This window comes from Taeniopygia guttata, chromosome 31, assembly GCF_048771995.1.
Source record: "Taeniopygia guttata chromosome 31, bTaeGut7.mat, whole genome shotgun sequence".
NCBI lineage: Eukaryota > Metazoa > Chordata > Aves > Passeriformes > Estrildidae > Taeniopygia > Taeniopygia guttata.
This window is the reverse complement of record NC_133056.1, coordinates 2505145-2526767: the sequence shown is the minus strand read 5'-3', so window position 1 is coordinate 2526767 and position 21623 is coordinate 2505145. Positions and strand designations below refer to the sequence as shown.

At 54.6% G+C, this 21623-nt stretch overlaps 3 protein-coding genes across 13 annotated transcripts; 1 reads left to right on the top strand and 2 right to left on the bottom strand.

Annotated features, from left to right (window-relative positions):
- Nucleotides 1-749: 749 nt before the first annotated feature.
- On the top strand, nucleotides 750-11091 carry LOC121469095 (leucine-rich glioma-inactivated protein 1-like). The gene is given in 8 exon segments (XM_072920469.1): nucleotides 750-782; nucleotides 784-860; nucleotides 1859-1930; nucleotides 2256-2327; nucleotides 4327-4502; nucleotides 5841-6005; nucleotides 8469-8977; nucleotides 10023-11091. Coding segments are annotated over 8 exon segments (1407 nt in total). The 3' UTR covers nucleotides 10326-11091.
- On the bottom strand, nucleotides 11076-14396 carry LOC140681096 (FXYD domain-containing ion transport regulator 3-like). 11 transcript variants are annotated; one of them, XM_072920471.1, is made up of 6 exons: nucleotides 13551-14396; nucleotides 12902-12958; nucleotides 12644-12673; nucleotides 12421-12444; nucleotides 11987-12095; nucleotides 11385-11669 (listed from the first exon to the last, which is right to left on the bottom strand). In XM_072920471.1, the coding sequence occupies exons 2-6, from the start codon at nucleotides 12939-12941 to the stop codon at nucleotides 11543-11545; spliced, it is 330 nt and encodes a 109-aa protein (XP_072776572.1). In that variant the 5' UTR covers nucleotides 12942-12958; nucleotides 13551-14396; the 3' UTR covers nucleotides 11385-11542. The 11 variants fall into 11 exon arrangements, 7 of the variants coding, with proteins under 7 accessions (XP_072776571.1, XP_072776572.1, XP_072776573.1 ...); XM_072920472.1 differs by having other exon boundaries at nucleotides 11987-12056; XM_072920470.1 differs by lacking the exons at nucleotides 11385-11669; nucleotides 11987-12095; nucleotides 12902-12958 and adding exons at nucleotides 11076-11227; nucleotides 11330-11376.
- Nucleotides 14397-15062: 666 nt separating this feature from the next.
- LOC121468903 (H/ACA ribonucleoprotein complex subunit 3) lies at nucleotides 15063-15593 on the bottom strand. The gene is given in 2 exon segments (XM_041713135.2): nucleotides 15063-15391; nucleotides 15540-15593. Coding segments are annotated over 2 exon segments (195 nt in total). The 3' UTR covers nucleotides 15063-15250.
- Nucleotides 15594-21623: the final 6030 nt, after the last annotated feature.

Genomic DNA, 21623 nt, shown 5'->3' with positions numbered 1-21623 from the left:
CCCAATTGTCCCCAATTGTCTCCAAATGTCCCCAAATGTCCCCAAATGTCCCAAATTGTCCCCAAAATTGTCCCAAATGTCCCCAAAATTGACCCAAAAACCTCCCAAAATGTCCCCAAACCCCCCAAAATGTCCCCAAATGTCCCCAATTGTCCCAAATTGTCCTAAATGTCCCAAATGTCCCCAAAATGTCCCCAAAATGTCCCAAATGTCCCCAAATGTCCCAATTGTCCCCAATTGTCTCCAAATGTCCCCAAATGTCCCCAAATGTCCCAAATTGTCCCCAAAATTGTCCCAAATGTCCCCAAAATTGACCCAAAAACCTCCCAAAATGTCCCCAAACCCCCCAAAATGTCCCCAAATGCCCCAATTGTTCCAAATTGTCCCCAAATTGTCCCAAATGTCCCAAAATTGTCCCCAAATGTCCCCAAATATCCCAAATGTCCCCAAATGTCCCCAAAATGTCCCAAATGTCCCCAAATTGTCCCAAATGTCCCCAATTGTCCCAAAATGTCCCCAAATGTCCCAATTGTCCCCAATTGTCCCCAAATGTCCCAAATTGTCCCCAAAATTGTCCCAAATGTCCCCAAAATTGACCCAAAATGTCCCCAAATGTCCCCAAATGTCCCCAAATGTCCCCAAATGTCCCCAATGTCCCCAATTGTCCCAAATTGTCCTAAATGTCCCAAATGTCCCCAAAATGTCCCCAAAATGTCCCAAATGTCCCCAAATGTCCCAAATGTCCCCAAATGTCCCCAATGTCCCCAAAATGTCCCCCTCTCCCCCAGCCTGGTGGCCTCGGGGCGCCTGGGGAGCGTCGGGGACGGAGCCTTCGAGGGGCTGGGGGCGCTGGAGTACCTGTGAGTCACACTGGGGATACTGGGTATACTGGTTTGCACTGGGAACGACTGGGAACGACTGGGAACGACTGGTTTGGACTAGTTTGGACTGGTTTGGACTGGTTTATACTGGGAGGGACTGGTTTGGACTGGTTTATACTGGTTTATACTGGGAGGGACTGGTTTGGACTGGTTTATACTGGGAGGGACTGGTTTGGACTGGTTTATACTGGTTTGTACTGGTTTGGACTGGTTTGGACCGGTTATACTGGTTTGTACTGGTTTATACTGGTTTGGACGGGGAATGGGGCTGGGGGCACTCGAGTACCTTTGAGTGATACTGGGGATACTGGTTTGGACTGGTTTGGACTGGTTTGGAATGGTTTAGACTGGGAGGGACTGGTTTGGACTGGGAGGGACTGGTTTGGACTGGTTTGGACTGGTTTGGACTGGTTTGGACTGGGAGGGACCGGGACAAACTGGGAGGGACTGGTTATATTGGTTTGTACTGGTTTATACTGGTCTGTACTGGTTTGTACCAGTCCATACTGCTCCATACTGGTCCATACTGGTCCGTACTGGTCCGTACTGGTCCGTACTGGTCCATACTGGTCCGTACTGGTCTGTACTGGTCTGTACTGGTCAGTACTGGTCCATACTGGTCTGTAACTCGTTTATACTGGTCCATACTGGTCCATACTGGTCCGTACTGGTCCATACTGGTCCATACTGGGCAGTACTGGTCTGTAACTGGTCCGTACTGGTCCATACTGGTCCATACTGGTCCATACTGGTCCGTACTGGTCTGTACTGGTCCATACTGGTCCGTACTGGTCCGTACTGGTCTGTACTGGTCCATACTGGTCCGTACTGGTCCATACTGGTCCATACTGGGCAGTACTGGTCTGTAACTGGTCCGTACTGGTCCATACTGGTCCATACTGGTCCATACTGGTCCGTACTGGTCTGTACTGGTCCATACTGGTCCATACTGGTCCATACTGGTCCGTACTGGGCAGGTTCCTGGAGGACTCCCAGCTCCGCTCCCTCCCCCCTGCAGCTCTCCGGGGGCTCCGGGGGCTCCTGTTCCTGTGAGTGTCCCGAAGTGTCCCCAAATGTCCCCAAATGTCCCCAATGTCCCCAATTCCCCAAATGTCCCCAATGTCCCCAATGTCCCCAAGTGTCCCCAAGGTGTCCCCAAGTGTCCCCCAATGTCCCCAATGTCCCCAAGTGTCCCCAATGTCCCCAAAGTCCCCAAATGTCCCCAATGTCCCCAGTGTCCTCAATCCCCCCAATGTCCCCAATGTCCCCGATGTCCCCAATGTCCCCGATGTCCCCAATGTCCCCAAATGTCCCCAATGTCCCCAATGTCCCCAATGTCCCCAAATGTCCCCAATGTCCCCGCTGTCCCCGCAGGAGTCTGGCCGACAACCTCCTGCAGTCGCTGCCCCGCGGCCTCTTCCAGGAGCTGCCCAACCTCGGCCACCTGTGGGTGACACTGGGGGGGTTGGGGACATTGGGGACACTGGGGGACATTGGGGGGGTTGGGGACATTTGGGGGGGTTGGGGACATTTGGGACATTGGGGACATTTGGGGGGGTTGGGGACATTGGGGACATCGGGGATGTTGGGGATTTTGGGGACATTTGAGGACATTGGGGACATTCGGGGGTTGGGGACACTGGGGACATTGGGGACATTTGGGGGATTTGGGGACATTGGGAACATTGGGGACATTTGGGGGATTTGGGGACGTTTGGGGACATTGAGGGGATTGGGGGGTTGGGGACATTGGGAACATTGGGGACATTTGGGGGTTGGGGACATTGGGGACGTTTGATGACCTTTGGGGACACTGGGGGGTTGGGAGGGTTGGTGCCACTTTGGTGCCACTTTTTGTCACTTTGCTGCCGTTTGGTGCCATTTTGTGCCACTCTGGTGGCATTTGGTGACATTCGATGCCACCCGATGTCCCTTCAGTGCCACTTCAGTGCCACTCCAGTGCCACCTGGGGCCACTTTGGTGCCATTCAGTGCCACTCCGGTGCCACTCAATGTCCCTTTAGTGCCACTCTAGTGCCATTTGGTGCCATTTTTGTCACTTTGCTGCCACTTTTTGCCACTCTGGTGACACCTGGTGACATTTAGTGCCACTTTGGTGCCATTTTTCTCACTTTTGTGCCACTTTTTGCCACTTTGGGACCACCTAGTGCCACTTTGGTGCCACTTGGTGCCATTTGATGCCACTTTGGTGCCACTTTTTGTCACTTTGGTGCCACGTTTGCCACTCTGGTGACCCCTGGCACCACTTAGTGCTACTTGATGTCCCTTTAGTGCCACTTTGGTGCCATTTGGTGCCATTTTTGCCACTCTGGTGCCATTTGGTGCCATTTTTTGCCACTTTGGTGACCCCTGGTGCCACTTAGTGCCACTTTGATGTCACTTGGTGCCACTTGGTGCCACTCTGGTGCCATTTTTGTAACTTTGGTGCCACCTGGTGCCACTCTGGTGCAACTTGGTGCCATTTGATGTCCTTTTAGTGCCACTCTGGTGCCACTCTGGTGCCATTTGGTGCCATTTTTGCCACTTTGGTGACCCCTGGTGCCACTTTGGTGCCACTTTGGTGCCACTTTGATGTCACTTGGTGCCACTCTGGTGCCATTTGGTGCCATTTTTGGTCATTTTGTTGCCATTTTTCGCATTTTGCTGCCACTTTTTGCCACTCTGCTGAAACCTGGTGACACCTGGTGGCATTTAGTGCCACTTTGGTGCCGCTTTTCTCACCTTGGTGCCATTTTTTGTCATTTTGTTGCCACTTTTGTCACTTTGGTGCCACATTTTGCCATTTTTCTCACTTTGCTGCCGTTTTTTCCCCGCTTCGCTGCCCCTTCGTGCCACCCGGCGACCCTCGGTGCTCCCGACGCGCCGACCCGTGGCGTCCCCAACGTGCCAACCTGGGATGTCCCCGACCCGTGGTGTCCCCAACGTGCCAACCTGGGATGTCCCCGACCCATGGCGTCCCCAACGTGCCAACCTGGGATGTCCCCGTGGTGTCCCCGTGGTGTCCCTGCGATGTCCCCAATGCGGTGTCCCCGATGTGTCGACCCTTGGTGTCGTCGACCCGTGGTGTCCCCGACGTGCCCACCTGTGGTGTCCCTGGCGTGATGTCCCTGTGATGTCCCCCGGTGTCCCCAATGCGGTGTCCCTGTGGTGTCCCTGTGGTATCCCCCGGTGTCCCCATGGTGTCCCCAATGCGGTCTCCCTGTGGTGTCCCCAACATGGTGTCCCCAACCTGTGGTGTCCCCAACACGGTGACCCCAACGTGGCCGTCCCCCGGTGTCCCCCGCTGTCCCCAACGCGGTGACCCCGACGTGGCTGTCCCCAACGCGGTGACCCCGACGTGGCTGTCCCCCGGTGTTCCCAACGCGGTGACCCCGACGTGGCTGTCCCCCGCTGTCCCCCGCTGTCCCCCGCTGTGCCCGGCGCAGGGACCTGCGGGGGAACCCGCTGCGCTGTGACTGCGCGCTGCGCTGGCTGCTGCGCTGGCTGCGCGCCCGGCCCGGCCCCGGCCCCGAGGGCGGCGCCCGCTGCCACGGCCCCGCGGCGCTGGCCGGCACCGCCCTGGCACTGCTCGGGCCCCGGCAGCTCCAGTGCCAGCGCCACGGTGACTGGTTTATACTGGGAGGGACTGGGAGGGACTGGGAGGGAACTGGGAGGGACTGGGAGGGACAGGGGGGGCACTGGGGGGAGAAAATCCAGGGGGTTTTAGGGGTTAAAAATGGGACTGCGAGGGACTGGGGGGAACTGGGAAGAGATTGGGGGGGACTGGGGGGAAGTGGGAGGGAACTGGGACAAGCTGGGATGGACTGGGACAAACTGGGATATACTGGGTTGGACTGAGGGGGACTGGGAGGGAACTGGGAGGGGACCGGGGGGACTGGGGGGAACTGGGATGGACTGGAATGGACTGGGAGGGAACTGGGAAAAACTGGGAGGGAACTGGGACAAACTGGGAGGGAACTGGGAGGGGACTTGGAGGGACTGGGATATACTGGGAAAAGATGGGGGGGAACTGGGAGGGGATTGGGGGGAGCTGGGGGGAACTGGGATGGACTGGAATGGACTGGGAGGGAACTGGGAAAAAGTGGGAGGGAACTGGGAGGGACTGGGAGGGACTGGGGGGGACTGGGAGGGAACTGGGAGGGACTGGGAGGCACTGGGAGGGAACTGGGATGGACTGGGAGGGACTGGGGGGACTGGGGGGGACTGGGAGGGAACTGGGAGGGACTGGGAGGGACTGGGAGGGACTGGGGGGGACTGGGGGGAGAAAATCCAGGGGATTTTGGGGGGGAAAATGGGACTGGGAGGGACTGAGACATACTGGGTTATACTGGGAGGGACTGGGGGGAAAACTCTGGTGGTTTTAGGGTGAGAAATGGGAATTTCAGGGGTAAAATTGGAAATTTTAGATGGGAAAATGGGACTGGGATATACTGGGGTATACTGGGATGGACTGGGACAAACTGGGAGGGACCGGGGGGAGAAAATCCGGGGGGTTTGGGGGGTGAAAATGGGGCATGGAGGGGACTGGCTTGTACTGGTTTGTACTGGGATATACTGGAGAAACTGGGATATACTGGCAGGGACTGGTTTGTACTGGTTTATACTGGGATATACTGGCAGGGACTGGGATGGGGGATTTTGTGGGGGGGAATGGGACTGGGAGGGCCTGGGGCTGTCCAATGTCCCTGGGGATGTCCCCAACTCTCCCTATGTCCCCAGCCATGTCCCCAAGATGTCAGCAAGCTGTCCCCAAGCTGTCCCCGGGCTGTCCCCATGTCCCCAGGGATGTCCCCAAGCTGTCCCCAGATCCCCAGCCATGTCCCCAAGCTGTCCCCGGGCTGTCCCCATGTCCCCAGCGATGTCCCCAAGCTGTCCCCAGATCCCCAGCCATGTCCCCACGCTGTCCCCGGGGTGTCCCCAACTGTCCCCGTGTCCCCAGAGCTGCGGCCGTTCCAGGCGCTGCCGTTCTCCTCGCTCGGGGCCGAGCCCTTCGTGCTCGGGGGGCACCCTGGGGTGGCCCTGGCGCAGCCGGCGGCCGGAGCCTGCGCCCTGCTGGAGTGGGACCAGCTGGGGGGCAGCTTCCGCGCCCAGCGCGTCATCAACGGTGAGCGAAACGGGGCAAAAATGGGGGGAAACGGGAAAAAATGGGGGAAAACGGCCAAAAAATGGGGGGAAATGGCGAAAAAATGAGGGAAAATGGGGAAAAAACGGGGGAGAAATGGGGAAAATGGGGTGGGAGTGGGGACAGCTCGGGGGGAGCTTCTGAGCCCACAGCGTCCTCAACAGCGAGAGAAATGGGTAAAACGGGCGAAAAATGGGGGAAAACGGGGGAAAAACGGGGAAAAAAGGGGAAAATGGCAAAAAAATGGGGGAAAAATGAGGAAAAAATGGGGGAGAAATGGGGAAAATGGGGGGGAGTGGGAACAGCTTGGGGGGAGGTTCTGAGCCCAGCGCATCATCAACGGCGAGAGAAATGGGGGAAAAATGGGGAAAAATGGGAAAAATTGGGGAAAAAATGGGGGGAAATGGCGAAAAAATGGGGGGAAATGGCGAAAAACTGGGGGGAACTAGAGCAAAATGGGGAAATGGGGTAAAAATGGGGGGAAATAGGGAAAAATTTGGGGAAATTGGGGAAAATGGGGTGGGACTGGGAGGAGCTCAGAGGGAGTGTCCAAGCCCACAGCGTCCTCAACAGCAAGAGAAATGGGGGAAAAACGGGGGAAAATGGGAAAAATTGTGGAAAAAAATGGGAGGAAATGGCAAAAAAATTGGGGGAAATGGCGAAAAAATGAGGGAAATTGAGCAAAATGGGGAAATGAGGGAAAATGGGGCAAAAATTTGGGGAAATTGGGGAAAATGGGGTGGGAGTGGGAGCAGCTTGGGGGGGGGATTCTGAGCCCACAGCGTCGTCAGCGGTGAGAGAAAAGGGGGAAATGGGGAAAAACGGGGAAATTGGGAAAATGGGGGATAAATTGGTGAAAATGGGAGGAAAAGTGGGAAAAATTGGGGGAAAATGGGAAAAAAACGAAGGAAAAATGGGGGAAATGAGGGGAAAATGGGGTGGGAGGTTCTGTGTGCCCACCATCGTGAACAGCGAGAGAAATGGGGGGAAATGGGAAAAAATGGGGGGAAAATGGGGAAATGGGGAAAAAATGGGGGGAAATGGGAAAATGGTGTAAAACTGAAAGAACTCTGAGAAAATGGGAGAAATGGGGGGGAAATGGAGAAAAATGGGAAGAAAATGTTGAAAAAGAAGGAGGAAATGGTGAAAAAATGGGAGTAGATGGGGGAAATGGGGTTAAAATGGTGGAAAAGGGGGGAAATCAGGTAAAATGGAAAAAATAAAAAATGGGGGGATATGGGGAAAAAATGGGGGAAATAGGGAAATGGGGGAAAAATAGGGAAAAATGGGGGAATGGAAAAAACTGAAAAAAATGGTTAAAAAGGGTGGAAATGGGAAAATGGTGAAAAATTTGAAAGAATTATGAGAAAATGGAGGAAATGGGGGGAAAATTGGGGAAAATTGAAGGAAATGGAGAAAAACGGGGAGAAAATGTTGAAAAAGAAGGAGGAAATGGGGGAAAATGGGAATTGATGGGGGAAATGGGGTTAAAATGGTGGAAAACGGGATAAAATAGAGGGAAATGGGGAAAAAGGGATAGAACAGTGAAAAAAAAACAAGAAAAAGAGGGGGAAAGGGGCAAAAATGAGGAAAAATGGGGGGAAAAATGATGAAAAAAAATAGGGGGGAGGTTCTGTTCCCCCACCATAACCAACAGTGAGAGAAACGGGGTAAAATGGGGAAAAAGGGGGAAAATAGTGAATAAATGGGGGGAAATGGGAAAAAACAGGGGGGGTGGGGGGAAATGGAGTAAAATGGAGGGGAAAACGGGAGAAAAATGGTGAAAATAAAAGAAAATTGGGGAAAAGGGGGAGAAATGGGGGGGAATGGGGAAAATGGAAAAAAATGGAGAAAATTGCGAAAAAATGGGACAAATGGGGAAAACGGGGTGGGAATGGGGAAAATGGGGTGGGAATGGTTAAAGTTGGGTGAGGAACATCAAGAGGGACCCGAGGACACCAAGAGTTGGGGTGACCCCCCCAGAAATGGCCTCGGGGACCCCAAAAATGGGCTGAGGGTCCCCAAAATGACCTTGGGGGAGAACAAAGGAATTGCCCCGATGTCCCCAAGGTCCTCAAGGTGCTCAAAGGTCCCCAAAGGTCCCCAAATGTCCCCAAATGTCCCCGAGGCCTCCAATAACCACCAAGGTCCCAAAGGTCCCCAGCATCTCCGATGTCCCCAAGGTCCCCGGTGTCCCCAGTGTCCCCGCTGTCCCCAAGGTCCCTGCTCTCCCCAGTGTCCCCGCTGTCCCCAAGGTCCCTGCTGTCCCCAAGGTCCCTGCTGTCCCAGTGTCCCCGCTGTCCCCAAGGTCCCTGCTGTCCCCAAGGTCCCTGCTGTCCCAGTGTCCCCGCTGTCCCCAGTGTCCCCGCTGTCCCCAAGGTCCCTGCTGTCCCCGGTGTCCCTGCTGCCCCCGTGTCCCCGCCGACGTCCCCTCCGTCCCCCCAGGCTCCTCACCGGTGGCCTGCCACCCGGTCCCGCTGGGTGACACCCTGCTGCTGGTGGTGGCCCAGCTGGGCGGCGGCTCCTGGGTGTGGCGGCGCTCGGGCGGCCCCGGCTCGGCCTTCGTGCGCCACCAGGCCCTGGGCGCCGGCCGCCTGCGCCGGCCCCACGCCGTGGCCGCCGCGCGCCTGGCCGGGCACCTCTACCTGGGGGTGGCCGACAGCTCCAAGGGCGGCACCAGCACCGTGTTCCGCTGGGCCTCGGGCGGCTTCTACCCGCACCAGGCGCTGCGGCCGTGGCAGCGCGACACCCACCTGGAGTTCCTGGAGCTGGGCGGGCGGCCGGCCCTGGTGCTCTGCGGCGCCGCGCGCCGGCCGCTCGTCTACCGCTGGAGCGGCGACGCCTTCGCGCCGCACACCGACATCCCCCACGTGCCCGACGCCTACGCCGCCAAGCACTTCCGCCTGCGGGGCAGCGTCTTCCTGTGCCTCACCAGGTTCCTGGGCGACGCCAAGGTGATGGCGGCGGGCTTGGGGGTGGTGGGGTCGTGGTGGGTGGGGGGGTGGGTGGGGGTCCGGCAAGGTCATGGGGGGTCAGCAGGGATTGGGGGTGCAGCGGGGTCATGGGGTTATGGGGGTCCATCAAGGCCATGGGGTTATGGGGGTCCATCAAGGTCGTGTGGTTATGGGGATCCATCAAGCTCACGGGGTTATGGGGGTCCATTAGGGTCATGGGGTTATGGGGTTCCATCAAGGTCATGTGGTCATGAGGGGGTCAGCAGGGTCATGGGTCCATTGGGTTCCATCATGGTTGTGTGGTCATGAAGGTCCATCAAGGCCATGGGGTCATGGAGGGTCACCAGGGTCATGGAGTTCCATCAAGGTCATGTGGTCATGGAAGGTTCCCAAGGTCATGGGGTCATGGGGGGTCACCAGGGTCATGGGTCCATGGGGTTCCATCAAGGCCATGTGGTCATGGGGGGGCATCGGGGCCATGAGTGGTCACAGGTGGGGCCACCAGGGTGATGATGGCCACCCCATGGCCATGGGGGCCCATCAGGGCCACGAGGCCCCACCTCTGACCCCTGACCCCAAGTGCAGGTGAAGTGCAGGTGAAGTGCAGGGAGGGCCCCAACCCAACCCACCCCATGGTGCCACCACCCACCCCATGGTGCCATCTCCATCCCATGGTCCCACCACCCACCCCATGGTGCCACCACCCACCCCATGGTGCCACCACCCACCCCATTGTGCTACCACCCACCCCATTGTCCCACCACCCATCCCATGGTGCCATCACTGATCCATGAACCCAACCCACGGTGCCACCACCCACCCCATGGTCCCACCACCCACCCCATGGTGCCATCTCCATCCCATGGTCCCACCACCCACCCCAGGGTGCCACCACCCACCAAATGGTGCCATCTCCATCCCAACCCACCCAACCAACCCAACCAAACCAACCCAACCAACCAACCCAACCAAACCAAACCCAACCCACCCAACCCGACCCACCCCATGGTCCCACCACTGACCCCCCACCCCGCGCCATCTCCAGGTGATGCGCTGGGAGGGCTCCATGTTCCGCGAGGTGCAGCAGGTGCCGGCCCGCGGCTCTCTGGTCTTCCAGCCGCTGCTCCTGGCCGGCCACCGCTACGTCCTGCTGGGCAACGACTTCGCCCCGAGCCGCGTCTTCCGCCTGGGCGCCGGCGGCCGCCTGGAGCCCGCCCAGGACCTGCCCGTGCCCACCCCCCGCGCCTTCGTCCCTGTCGCCGTCGGCCACCGCCACTTCCTGGTGGCCTCCAGCTTCAAGGGGGCCACCCAGATCTACGCCCACGTCACCGAGGACGTCGGCACCTGAGGGGACGGCCAGGCGCGCCCGGTGGCTGCCCGCCGCCGGGGGGATGCCCGGAGCTGCCGTCATGTCCCTGAGGCTGGGGGACATCAGGGGACGCGTGGTGGCAGCCGAGGATGGTGGCCACCAGTCCACCGTGGAGATGGGGACATCAGGGGACATGAGGGGAACATGTGGTGGCATCTGGAGGGACGTGTGGTGGCATCTGGTGGGACGTGGGCATGGTGGCCACCCTGATGTTGTGGAGATGGGGGTGTGAAGGGACACCGTGGGGACAAGGTGGGGACACTGTGGGGACACCGTGAGGACGGCGGTGCCACCACGGCCTCGTGCAGCTGCAGGGACGTGGGGACGTCGCCGTGGGCTCGGGCACCAGAGGGACGCGGGGACATTGACCAGACACCAGCAGGGACCTGAGGCCACCCTCGCGCGACATCCCCAAGGCCACCATTGCCTCAGTGTCCCCAAGTTCACCACTGACCCAACGTCCCCAAGGCCACCATTGCCTCAGTGTCCCCTCCTGGTGCCACCATCACCCCGATGTCCCCAAAGCCACCATCACCCTGATGTCCCCAAAGCCACCATCACCCCGATGTCCCCAAAGCCACCATGGCCCCGATGTCCCCAAGGCCACCATGGCCTCAGCGTCCCCTCCTGGTACCACCATGGCCCCGATGTCCCCAAGCCCTTGTGTCCCCTCCCAGTGCCACCGCTGTCCCGCCGTCCCCGTGTCCCCTCCCCCGGTGACCAAAATCCTTTTTTTTTTCACCCATTTTTATTCATTGCCTTTCTTGGGGACATTTTGGGGAAAATTTGGGGACATTTCGGGGAAATCAATGCCACCCCTCCCCCCCATCCGGTGTCACCTGTTGGGGACATTTGGGGACACCTGGGGACAGCTCAGGCTCCTGCGGAGAGAGGGGGGGTCAGGGGGTGGCACCGTCCCGCGGTGTCCCCAAAGTGTCCCCGCGGTGTCCCCGTGGTGTCCCCAGGGGGGAGGGGACACTCACCTGTCCCAGCCAGAGGTGACAGCTCCGGGGGGGGGGGGGGGCGGTGCCTGCGGGGGAGGGGAGGGGACACTGAGGTGTCCCCAGACTGTCCCCAAGTGTCCCCCAAATGTCCCCGATGTCACCAAATGTCCCCAATCCCCCAACCCCAAGTCCCCCTCAGTGTCCCCAAGGTCCCCAAAACGTCCCCAAATCCCCCAAAAAGTGTCCCCGATGTCATCCACCAACATCCCCAAATCCCCCGATGACCCCAAATGTCCCCGAGTGTCCCCAAATTGTCCCCGAATGTCCCCAAATGTCCCCGGGTTTCAGCTGGCCTTGCTCCGGCACTTGCACTTCCCACCTGAGGGGACACAGAGGTGACACAGGTGACACACAGGTGACACAGAGGTGACACAGGTGACACACAGGTGACACACAGGTGACACAGAGGTGACACACGGGTGACACACAGGTGACACAGGTGACACACGGGTGACACAGGTGACATACAGGTGACATACAGGTGGCACAGAGGTGACACAGGTGACACACAGGTGACACAGAGGTGACACACGGGTGACACACAGGTGACACAGGTGACACACGGGTGACACAGGTGACATACAGGTGACATACAGGTGGCACAGAGGTGACACAGGTGACAGGGGTGGCACTCACTGGACGACGACCCCCAGCACGCTCAGCACTGCGGCCACCGCGAGGCCACCGACGCGCAGGTGACACCAGTCTGGGACAGGGACAGGGACACTGGGACAGCTGGGGGTACCTTGGGGACATGTTGGGGACACCTGGGAGTACCTGGGGACACCCTGTGGACACCTGGGGACACCTTGGGGACACCCTGGGGCACCCTGGGGACACCTTGGGGACACCTGGGGGTACCTTGGGGACACTTTGGGGACACCCTAGGGACACCTTGGGAACACCTGGGGACACTTTGGGGACACCTGGGGACACCCTGGGGGTACCTGAGGACACTTTGGGGACACTTTGGGGACACCTGGGGACACCTGGGGGTACCTGGTGACACCTTAGGGACACTTTGGGGACATTTGGGGACCCTCCCAGTCTCTCCCAGTTCCCGCACTCACCGAACTGGAAGGGACTGGAGGCATCTGGGGGGGAAGGGAGGGGTCAGAGAGACCAGCACGGACCAGTATAAACCAGTATAAGCCAGTATGGACCAGCATGGACCAGTAGAAACCAGTATGGACCAGTATAAACCAGTTCAGGCTTTCCATCCCAGTCACTCCCAGTTTGTCCCAGTTTGTCCCTGTCTCTCCCAGTTTGCCCCAGTTTGTCCCAGTCACTCACCGGGGGTGTCGCCTCTGGCCAGGGACAGAACTGGGGGGGGAGGGGACACCAGTTAAACCAGTTTGGGCTGGGACTGGGCCCAGTTCCTCCCAGTAACCCCCGAAATCCTCCCAGTCCCTCCCAATACAAACCAGTCCCTCCCAGTCCCTCCCAATATAAACCAGTTCCCTCCCAGTCCCTCCCAGTACAAACCAGTCCCTCCCAGTCCCCCCCAGTCCCTCCCAGTCCGTCCCAGTCCCTCCCAGTCCAAACCAGTACCTCCCAGTATCACCAGTTCCCGGAGCTGTTCCCACTCCATTCCGTCACCTTTGATCCCTGGGGGGGTGGAGGGGACTGGGACAAACTGGGACAAACTGGGAGCAACTGGGGGGGGACTGGGACAAACTGGGAGGGACTGGGAGGGGACTGGGGACGGGTGAGTCACTGGGATTCCTGAGCAGGGCAGGACTGGGACGAACTGGGGGAAACTGGGAGGAGACTGGGAGGGACTGGTTTATACTGGGAGGGACTGGGAGGGATGAGTCACTGGGATTCCTGAGCAGGGCAGGACTGGGACGAACTGGGGGAAACTGGGACAAACTGGGGGGAGCCGGGGGGGACTGGGACCAACTGGCGACTACTGGGAGAGAACTGGGCAAACTGGGAGAGACTGGGATGGATGGGGGGTTACTGGGATGTTACTGGGGGGTTACTGGGATGGACTGGGGGGTTACTGGGAGGTTACTGGGAGTTACTGGGAGTCACTGGGGGATTACTGGGGGGTTGTTGGGATGAACTGGGAGGGACTGGGGAGTCACTGGGGGTTACTGGGAGGGACTGGGGAGTCACTGGGGGTTACTGGGAGGGACTGGGGGGGGTTACTGGGGAGTTACTGGGATGAACTGGGAGTCACTGGGGCTCCACTCACCTTCCCAGAGCAGCCGCGGGAACTGGAAATGGGAGGGGGCGGGGCACGGAACGAGGGGGCGTGACCAATGGAAGGGGCGTGGCCAAATATGGGGGCGGGGCAGAGGCTTGGCCGCGGAAGGACTGGGATGAACTGGGGGATACTGGGATGAACTGGGAGTGACACTGGGGGATGCTGGGAGCACTGGGACAGACTGGGAGTGGCACTGGGATGCACTGGGACAAACTGGGATGGACTGGGACGAACTGGGAGTGGCACTGGTAGAACTGGGAGATACTGGGAGGCACAGGGGCAAACTGGGCTGCACTGGGAGGGACTGGAGGGGCACTGGGGCTGTACTGGGAGGAACTAGCCTGGACTGGGATTAACTGGGCTTTACTGGGAGGGACTGGAGGGGTTGAATGGGCTGGTCCCGCCTCTGCCGCCTCCCATTGGCTGAGGCTCCCGCCCATCACTGTCTGCAACCAATCAGCACCCGGGAACAGCAGTTGGAGGCGGGGCCTGGTGTCGGCGCCATTTTAGCGACTTTGAGCCTACAAGCCCCATCATGCACAGCGGCTCCATGGCGGCCTAACTACAAGTCCCGTCAGGCCCCGCGCTCCACAGCGCTCCCCTATCCGCTACCATGAGCCTCACAGGAGCCCCCCAGACCCTGCGGGACCCCCGAGAGCCCCCCCGAGCCCATTCGGGAGGCCCGAACGCCTCCTCGAACGCCCAGATGCCCCAAACAACACAGAGGCCTCCGAGCGCCACCTAAGGGACTACAGATCCCACCATGCACCGCGGCACGCACGGAGCGCCGTTAAAGCTAGGAGTCCAGCTCCCGTCATGCCCCGCGGCGACAGAGCCCCCTCAGAGTCGAGTTCCGGCCCGACAATTCCCGTCACGTCCTGAGCCCCACGGAGACCCCTCAGAGCTCCCCAGGTGCCCCCAGGGGCTTCCCGACCCCACAGAATCCCCCCAGGTGCCCCTGTAGACCCACACCTGCCCTCCAGGACCCCCAACCGCTCCGTTACAGAGAATTCCGGGACTACAGCTCCCATCATGCCCCGCGGCGCCCATTGCGCGCATTTACGGCCATGCCCCCATTTCCCGTGATGCCCCGCGGCCTCACTTAGCCCCTTTAAAGCAGCGACTCCATCTCCCATTATCTCCCGCACCCCAGAGCCCCGTTATACCTGCGACTCTATCTCCCATCATGCCCCGCTCCCCATAGAGCCCGTTATACCCGCGACTCTATCTCCCATCATGCCCCGCTCCCCATAGAGCCCGTTATACCCGCGACTCCATCTCCCATCATGCCCCGCGCCCCATAGAGCCCCGTTATACCCGCGACTCCATCTCCCATCATGCCCCGCGCCCCATAGAGCACCGTTATACCCGCGCCTACAACTCCCATCATCCCCCGCGCCCCTTAGAGCCCCGTTAGCGCTTCCCCCAATACCCCCTAAATTCTCTCCCCAGACCCAAAAAACCACAAAAATACCCCCAAAACAGGAAGAAAACCCCAAGTTATTTGGTCACCAAAACTCAGAGACCCTCGACCTTTAATATTTCATTTTTCCTCCTCTTTAAAACGTTCCTTTCCCCTCATTTCCGTGCAGTCTGCTGGCACTGTGATTTGACCTTCTCTCATGGCGGGGATCCCTCCCAGGAGCTCGGGGCCATCTCAGGGCTCCTCAGGGGATTTCTGGGGTGCCTCACAGCAGGGTCCGGCCACGCTGCGTTGGCAAAACCCCGAAGCGCCGCTTCAGGGCCAGGCGGTGCCGGGAGAATTTATCATCGGGGGAGAAGCGGGCGGGGTGCGCCAAGCGTGTGGGGACCCCGTCCGGGGACACCTTCTGTGGGGACAGAGCGTCAGGGAGAGCCCAAATTCCCCCCTGAGCACAGCCAAACTGACCCGCATCGCTCCCAGCACGCACCGCGGACACCCAAACACCGCGGGTCCCCTACGAGTCCTCCCCTAAATCCCCCAAAAGCGCCCGGTACCCGCAGGGTGTAGACGCGCTCCCCGCCCTCGTTCTCTTAGCACTGCAGGAACATGGCGGCGCCAGCGCGGCACCCGGCCGGAAGTCGCCTCAGGAGAAAAGGGAAAAAGGCGGGCTTTACACCGGAAATCGGCGAGAGGGACGATGGGAAATGTAGTCCCGAAAGAGAGCGGGGAGTACAGCTCAACCCAGCAGATCGAGGGGGGAAATTTGGGCCCAAGAAAGGAGATTTTGGGGTGAAAACGGGAGTTTGGGTAAAAAAAAAAATATAGAATTTGGGTCTTAAATGGGGAATTTGGGCTCAAAAAGGAGGAATCTGTGTCCAGGAAGGGAAAGTTTGGGCTCAAAAGGCGCATTCGGGTCCAAAAAGAGAGAATTTGGGCCCAAAAAAGGGGATTTGAGCAAGAAAAGGGGGAAATTTGGACCGAAAAAGGGGGATTTGGTTTCAAAAAGGGAGAATTTCAACCAAAAAATTCGGGAATTTGTGCCCCAAAAAGGGGAATTTGGGTGCCTAGATGGGAAGTCTGGACCCCAAAAGGGGGAGTTTGGGTCCAAAAATGGAGAATTTGGGCCATAGTTTGGGGTTTGAGCACTAAAATTGAGCAGTTTGGACCTAAAAAGTAGAATCTGGATTTAAAAAAAAACGGGAGTCCGACCCTCAAAAGTGAACCCAGGGAGGCAGGGGGAAGATTTTGGGGTGAAAAAGTGAGTTTGGGTTCAAAGTAAGGGAGTTTGGGTCTGAAAGTGCGAGGAACAGAATTCATGGTTTGGAGTTTTTAAAGTTTAATAATAATAATAATGGCAATAGGATAAAAAAAGGAGAATAATTCCAGCGGGGTGACATCGCTGAGGCGCGTGCATATTCATGATTTCGTTATTTGTGAAAAACTCGTTGTGTTGAAATTTTAGGAGCTTAAATTTTAGCTTTCCCCCCCATCTTTTAAATCAATCTTTGAAAATCTGAGATTTCCACAGAAGGAGGCAATAATGTTTTTTTTTTTTTTTTTGAGATTTTGGTGTCTGTTGCTGTTCTTTTAATATTGTGCTCTAGGCTAAAAAGTGTGTGTGCCACACTGCTGAAAAGAGATGAATACAGGAAAAATTTAAGAGAGATTAATACGGAAAAACTGAAAAGAGATTAATACAGAAAAAATTTAAAAGAGATGAATGCAGGGAAAATTGAAAAGATTAATACAGGAATAATTAAACGAGATTAGTACAGGAAAAACTTAAAAGAGATTAACACAGGAAGAATTTAAATGAGATTAATGCAGCAAAACATAAAAGAGATTAATACAGGAAAAATTTAGAAGAGATTAATACAGGAAAAAATTAAAAGAGATTAATGCAGGAAAAACTTAAAATATATTAATACAGGAAAACTGAAAAGAGATTAATACAGGACAAACTTAAAAGAGATGAATGCAGGAAAAATTTAAAATATTAATACAGGAATAATTAAATGAGATTAATAGAGGAAAAACTTAAAAGATATTAATATGGAAAACTGAAAAGAGATTAATACAGGGAAGCTTAAAAGAGATTAATACAGGAAAAATTTAAAAGAGATTAATATAGGAAAACTTAGATGAATACAGGAAAAATTTAGAAGAGATTAATACAGGAAAAATTTAAACAAAATTAATGCAGCAAAATTTAAGAGACTTAATTTAATACAGCACTATTTAAAAGGGACTAATACAGCAAAATTTAAATAAGATTAATGCAGCAAAACTCAAAATATATTAATACAGGAAAAATTTAAAAGATATTAATAAAGCCAAATTTAAGAGATTAATACAGGGAAAACTGAAAAGAGATTAAAACAGCAAAACTTAAAAGAGATTTATACAGGAAAAATTTAGAAGAAATTAATACAGGAAAACTTAAACGAGATGAATACGGCCAAATTTAAGAATGAATACAGCACTATTTAAAAGAGATTAATACAGGAAAAACTTAAAGGAGATTAATACAGGAAAAACATAAAAGAGATTAATACAGGAAAAACTTAACTTAAAAGAGATTAATAAAGGAAAAATGTAAGACATTAATATAGCCAAATTTAAGACATTAATACAGCAAAACTTAAAAGAGATTAATACAGCACTATTAAAATGAAAAAGAGATTAATACAGCCAAATTTAAAAAATGTTAATACAGCCAAATTTAAGAGATGAATACTGCATATCTCTCCAACATAACACATATCGCATTCAGTATTCATTTTAATATTTGCCAAACGCCAATCATACATCGGGGATTTTCACACTACTCAAACATTCTTTCAAATTTCTGATGTTTTGGGAGCTCCTTTGCCTGACCCCTTCACTCTCTAGCTCAGAGACATCCTGAGGGTCAGGATTTATTATTTGATTTTTATATTTTATTTTATTTTATTTTATTTTATTTTACTTTATTTTTTAAATTTTTAAATTTTATTTATTTTATTTTGTTTTGTGTTGTTTTACTTTATTTTATTTTATTTATTCGTGTGTCTCCACCCTGCTGTTTCACAGCCTCTGATGACATTTTAGTATGTCCTCCTGAAATTAACACGGTGATCTCTAATTGTGCTCCTGAAATTAAGATGGTGTTCCCTAACTGTCCTTGTTAATTTTAACATGGCGTTCTCTAATTGTCCTCCTGAAATTAACATGGTGATCTCTAATTGTCCTTGTTAATTTTAACACAGAGCTCTCTAATTGTCCTTGTTAATTTTGACATGATATTCTCTAATTGTCCTCAAAGATTTTAACATGATGTTCTCTAATTGTGCTCCTGAAATTAACATGGTATTCTCTAATTGTCTTCGTTAAATAACAATGGTGTTCTCTAATTGACCTCCTGAAATTAACATGGTGTTCTCTAATTGTCCACATTAATTTTAACATTATGTTCTCTAATTGTCCTTCTTAAATTAACATGGTATTCTCTAATTGTCTTTTGTTGGGGAGGGTAGATAAATATGATTAAGAACCACAAAGGTACAGCCAGGACGAATATAACGCCCCCTACTGGCTGGACAATTACCCTCACCGACAACGGGGTCCAAAGGCCAAATGGATTCTCCCATGTCACCCCCCAGAATGTATGGTTCACCCCACACCTGTAACCCTCCCCTGAACCATCAGGTGTCTGTGACCCCATTGGCCCAGGTCCTGTTCCAGCCCACCCTGGAGCCCCCTTTGATAAAGGCTCTCCGGGGGGCTGGACGCCCTCTTGGATCTTCCCCTCTCCTCCTGGAGCGTCCTCCGGGAGTCCCTGCTCCCCTCTTTGTCTCTCCCCTCCCCCATCACCTTAGGCCCAGCCACGTGCTGTGTCTGGCAGCTCGAGGCAGAGCCTCTCTGCGTCCTGAATAAACTTCATCCCCCAAGAGCAACCAAAGAGATCTCGCTTGAATCTGTCCGTGGAATACAAATAAACGTCTTTACAGACTGGCACCCAACATCGACTACGAACCCACGGTTACCTGCAACTGCACCCGTCTGGATGCCTTTCCAGCTTTTCTACCTGTAGGACACCTTTCCATGGACAGTAACTAAATAACCAGGTATTTCCTCCCCATCGCTGTCGCGAGCACGGCATTTTGCTGCTAGGCAGCTACGAAACCGGAGCTCTTTAAAAAGTCCCGAGGCCATCCTCCAGCACCGCAATTCGTTACCTAGTAGTGAGTTTTTGGAGCCCTTCGAGGATTTCTGGCCGTTATTTCTCCGAGCACAGGCGATCGCCGCGATTCCGCGGTGACCCAAGGATTTGTGACGAGACTTGCCGTGGCACGCGGCCACGTGCACAGAGCACAGGCGAGCACTGCTTAGCACTGCCCGCGCTGAAGCTCTGAAGGGGGTTTAGAGCTCCCGAGCACCATAAACCATCCCGACCCCGGAGCTCTGAGGAGACCCCTGCGGAGAGTCCTCTGCACCGACTGCAGTGAACGTCGGAACCTGACAGAGGACCCCGCTCCAGCGACACCGAGGTGAGCCACACTGGTTTAAAAATGGGACAATCCCACTCTGCATTTGATCGAGATCTCTATAAGCAACTTAACCACCTTTTACATAGCCATAACAGTACTTTGCCTAAAAAAGAGCTACGAAAACTCCTAGAATGGATCTTACTTAATTTCCTGAATGCCGAGCGCTCTGCTGTGTTTTGTGGAGTCTTTTGGGAGTCCGTGGGACATACACTTTTTAATGATATTTCACGGCGGGACCCCTACGCTTGCGAATTACTTCCTGCGTATAGGGCGTTAGCAGAGCTCTGCACTTCTCAAAAGCCGCTGATAGCAGCCAAACCGCTCCCTGCCGTGGCTCAACAATCCCCGTCGGGCCACCCGCCTCCCCCCCGCTGCGGTGACAATGCCGGCGAGGCGGCTGGCGACTCGCCGGTTTCTGAGCGAGCGGCGCTCCCCGCCGCAGCCGCCCCCCCCCCCCCCCCCCGCAACCCAGAACCCGCCCTTGCGGCCACCTCCTCCCCCCCAAACCACTCCACGGGCCCCTGCTGCCCCCCCACCTCCTGAACTCGCAGCCAGTTCCCCCGACAAACGCAAACCCGGCGTCCCCACTCCCCCACCCCCCTGCGGCGCCGCAGCCCCCGCCTCTGGCTGCAGAGCCCCGGAACCCCCCGCTGCCGGCACCACTTCCTGGTTTGCCGAACCCATCACCATATCCCTCCGCATCCCTCCCTCCGCCGGATCTACAGCCTGCCGCAGCACCCAAAGCCACAGCTACAGGACATCCTTCCGCAAATGCCGGCTCTTCACAAATGCCGCTGCCGACGAGCTCCACCCCTCCAACTCTTCTGCCTCAGCTAACAGCAAGCAGCACGCCACTACAGCTTGTCGCAGACACCATGCACCGAGAGGGTGAAGGAAACAATGTGACAGCAGCTTTGATAAATAAAGGACAGACAGAGAACTATGTTACCCCTGCAAACATTAACCTTTCTATCCCAATCTCACCGAATTCTAATCAAAGTGCTAACAATCTTCAACTGACAAACTGCCTTGAAATCAAATATGATAGCTGCAAAGACGACAGTCTGCATCCCCAAGCCATGCAAGTGGTATTCAGTCAGCGAACAGCTGTCCCCTCTCAGGAGGTGAAAGAAGTCCTACCAGTACTCAATGACAGTGGTATCTCCTTTTCCTATTTTAAACCACTGTTAAAAGGTACCATACAAAAAACACGCCAAACCTTAAAACGCATTTTAAATCTAAAGAAAGGGGGAGTAGATCAGGCTACACCTCAAAAGAGGTTGAATAAGGCTCTATATGTTCACAATTTTCTAAGTAGCTCTGCAGGAGAGCCTCGCCCCCCCATTTATAGACATTTCCTGAACACCAAAAAAGTAAAAATAAAAGGGCACCCCCCAGCTTTACTCAAAATCTTAGATTCAGGACATATACAAGGTCCACACAGTCTTCTAACGTGGGGAAAAGGTTTTGCTTCTGTCTCTACAGGTCAAGGACTTAAGTGGGTCCCAGGAAAGAATGTGAAGCCTTACCATGCTCCGAAATCCGCTGGCACCCCCACACCAGAAAGTACTTCTGCAAGTACAAGCCAAGAAGCCAGCACCCAGACCTGAACCACGCTGCGTCATCGAGAGAAAAATGGACTTTTTATCGTTTAATGCGTGCATGTTGTTTTTGTTCTTCTGTTTCAGTTTTTGTATTAAAGTTTTACTTGTAATTCAACCAAAAACAAATGCCTGAGTAGCTTTAGCCAAGCCTGCAAGCTCTAAGACCACCTATATATCTAACACAAACCCTAACAAACCTTTTCCAAAAAATTCTGACAATGCCTCCCCTACTATAATCAGTGATTTGATAACAATTAGGCCATCTCAGCCACACAGTTTACTTAATGGTTTGAGCCTTGCACCTTAGCTAAAGGAACTCTGTAAAATAAGCTTGACTGTTCCAGTAGAAATAAGTATAGTTTTAGTAGCAATACCCTGTACACCTCCGAGTGTGCAGAAAATAGTTATTAAGTCAATATTTAGTATTTCAAATGGTTCAGTGAAAACAGGGGAGATGTTGGGAAGGGTAGATAAATATGATTAAGAACCACAAAGGTACAGCCAG